Genomic DNA, 3,373 nt, shown 5'->3' with positions numbered 1-3,373 from the left:
ACTAACATATTTTTCTGAGTTTTATGCGAGGTAGACCTCCTCTTACAGACTTTGTAATTGATCCTGAAATTTTAAGGACTGAGAGGAGACTGAGGAAGGTTGCCAAGCAGATAATTTGGGAAGACTTCAAGAGCATACCTGTACAACCAAAACAAGAAATGACAGGAAACAACAATGCTGATGGTGGCAGAGGCCACAATGCAAATAACCCACCTCCACGATTGTTGGACACCATTCTGACCCCGGCGTTCAATAGGCCAAACTCAAGCATACTCAGGCCAACAGTGGAGGCAAACAATTTTGTGCTGAAGCCATTCTTGATTTCTTTGGTGGAGAGGGCTCAATTTTCTGGTGCTGAGGAGGAAGACCCTCATGAGTTCATAGATCGATTTCTGATGATCTGCGACACTACTAAGCACAATGGAGTGTCTGCCGATGCTATCAGGCTTCGATTATTCCCTTTTGTTGTTAAGGGAAGGGCTCTCAGATGGATAGAGAGGCAGTCGGCCAATAGTATCATGACATGGGAAGACTTATCAACAAAATTCTTTGCCGAGTTCTTTTCTATGGAGAAGTACAACCAGCTGGTGAATGAGATCACCAACTTTCGCCAGCTTGAAGGAGAATCGCTGTGTGCAACCTGGAATAGATTCCAAGAACTTATCGGAAAGTGTCCGCACTATGAGGGAGATGATGACACAAAGGTGGCGATCTTCTTTAATGGCATATCTCCTGAAACAAGGTTGGTTATTAATAGTGCAGCTGGAGATTCTATTCGACAGAGTACATCTGAACAAGCTATTGACCTGATAAAGAAACTGGCAAGGAATGAGAATGAGAGCGTACCAGCTCACATAAAAGAGGAGTGATAAAGCTGGAAAGCAATGATGCTATGCTTGTTGAACAAAAGCTGTTGTCCAAGAAGTTTGACAGCTTGAATGAGAAGTTTGAAAAACTTCAAGTGTCCAAGGTTCAATCAACTCTTGTGGTTTGTGAATATTGTAAGGAGGCTCACGAGTCTAATGAGTGTCCTACTCTCATGGGTGATAATCCACAGCAGTTGCAAGTAAATGGGGTTTGGTATGAACAGAAGCCCCAACAAATTTTTTCAAGAAATCAGAATTTTTCTTCTGGAAGTAATTTTCAGAAGAGAGGTCAAGGAGGTGGTCTTGACTATAGTTCTAACAATTATCTGCAACCTCCTCCTATTCCACAGAAGGAACTTTCTGATTTGGAGAAGTTAATTGGACAAATGGCTCAGCATTCTATTGCTTTCATGGAGGAGACTAGAGCCAATACCAAAAACACCAATGCTTTCATGGAGGAGACTAGAGCCAATACCGAAAACACTAATGCTTCTATTCGGAACTTGGAGAATCAAATTGGCCAACTGGCTAAGCAATTTGCAGAAAGAGCTCCAGGTACCTTCCCTAGCAATACAGTTACCAACCCCAAGGAAGATTGTATGGCTGTCACAACTAGAAGTGGTAAGGTGGTAGCAGCTCCAGAAAAGCCAAGAACAAATGTAGAAGCTGATGAGAAACTTAAGGAGGTCAAGGAAGAATTCTTATTGGCAAGGAGACAGAAAAAGAAGTGATCATCCCTGCTAATGTTGAGAAAACGGTTCAGAAAGGTGAGGAAGAAGAGCCACCTATTGTTGCTGAAAGGAAGAAATTCGAGTTGAATCCGGAATATGTGAGAGCCATGGCACCTTATCCAGAACGATTCAAGAAGGATGCCCAAAAGCAGCAATATGCGAGATTTCTTGATATCTTCAAGAAGTTGCATGTAAACATACCTTTTGCTGAAGCTCTGGCTAACATGCCCAATTATGCCAAGTTCATGAAGGACTTGTTATCCAGAAAACATAAGCTGCAGGAATGGCAGACAGTCACACTCACTGAGGAGTGTAGTGCCATCATACAAAAGAAGTTTCCACCCAAACTCAATGATCCAGGTAGTTTCAATATTCGCATTGCTATTGGTAATACTGAAGTTGGCAGGGCATTGTGTGATCTTGGGGCAAGCATTAACTTGATGCCATTATCTGTTTGCAAATCTCTGGGAATTACTGAATTAAAACCCACTATGGTTTCGCTTCAACTCGCTGATAGATCTTTGAGGAGACCGAGTGGAATTATTGAAGATGTTCTTGTTAAAGTGGACAAGTTCATCTTCCCAGCAGATTTTGTAGTGTTAGACATGGAAGAGGGTACTGAAATGCCTTTGTTATTGGGTAGACCGTTCTTGGTTGCTGCTCGAGCCATGATTGATGTTGAAAATGGCAAGCTTGAGTTGAGGATGAATGATGAGACCATCACCATCAACGTATTTGACTCTATAAAACAATCTTCTGATAAAGGCGATTGTTTTCGACTTGATATTCTAGAGCAAGTGGTGGAAGAAGAAATGCCTTCTAGTCAACAGTCTGAGGAGGAGCTTGAAATGCATGCATTAGTTCCTTTGAAGGAAGAAAAGGTTGAGGTATTTGAAGTTCTTGAAAAGAAAGATTCTGATAAGGAAGATGGTGCCCCAAGGGTTGAGTTGAAGGAACTTCCAGACACTCTTAAATATATCTTCTTGGGTGAAGATGAGACTTACCCTGTTATCATTAACAAGGGGTTGTCTTCTGAGCAAGAAATCAGATTGATTATAGTATTGAAGAACCATCAGACTGCTATAGGATGGTCAATTTCTGATTTGAAGGGTATTAATCCCTCATTCTGTACTCATAAAATCCTTATGGAGGAAGAAGTTCGACCAGTAAGGCAGCCTTAAAGGAGGCTCAATCCAACCATGAAGGAGGTTGTAAGGAAGGAAGTTGTGAAACTTCTTGATGCTGGTATGATTTATCCAATTTCGGATACTGCTTGGGTAAGCCCAGTGCAAACAGTTCCGAAAAAGGGAGGTATCACTGTAGTCCACAATGAGAAAAACGAACTGATTCCAACTAGAACCATTACTGGTTGGAGAATGTGTGTGGATTATCGGAGGTTAAATACTGCCACAAGGAAGGATCATTTCCCACTTCCTTTCGTTGATCAGATGTTGGAAAGATTGGCGGGTCATAATTACTACTATTTCTTGGATGGATATTCTGGGTACAGCCAAATTCCAGTGGCACCAGAAGATCAGGAGAAAACAGCCTTCACCTGCCCTTTTGGAGTCTTTGCTTATAGACGAATGCCGTTCGGTCTATGTAATGCACTTGCCACATTCCAGAGGTGCATGCTCTATATCTTTTCTGACATGGTGGAGAAAAACCTTGAGGTATTTATGGATGACTTCTCCATTTTTGGCTCTTGTTTTGATTTATGTTTGTTGAATTTAACTCATTGTTAAAAAGATGCCAAGAAACAAATCTTGTACTTAA

General features: G+C 41.5%; 1 protein-coding gene across 1 annotated transcript; it reads left to right on the top strand.

Annotated features, from left to right (window-relative positions):
- The first annotated feature begins 1,318 nt into the window (after nucleotides 1-1,318).
- On the top strand, nucleotides 1,319-2,778 carry LOC133316524 (uncharacterized). The gene is made up of 3 exons (XM_061518278.1): nucleotides 1,319-1,421; nucleotides 1,553-1,788; nucleotides 1,879-2,778. The coding sequence occupies exons 1-3, from the start codon at nucleotides 1,319-1,321 to the stop codon at nucleotides 2,776-2,778; spliced, it is 1,239 nt and encodes a 412-aa protein (XP_061374262.1).
- Nucleotides 2,779-3,373: the final 595 nt, after the last annotated feature.

This window comes from Gastrolobium bilobum, unplaced genomic scaffold, assembly GCF_033153095.1.
Source record: "Gastrolobium bilobum isolate Gb01-03AN ecotype WA unplaced genomic scaffold, APGP_CSIRO_Gbil_v1 utg55338, whole genome shotgun sequence".
NCBI classification, from domain to species: domain Eukaryota; kingdom Viridiplantae; phylum Streptophyta; class Magnoliopsida; order Fabales; family Fabaceae; genus Gastrolobium; species Gastrolobium bilobum.
This window is presented reverse-complemented; position numbering and strand designations above follow the sequence as displayed.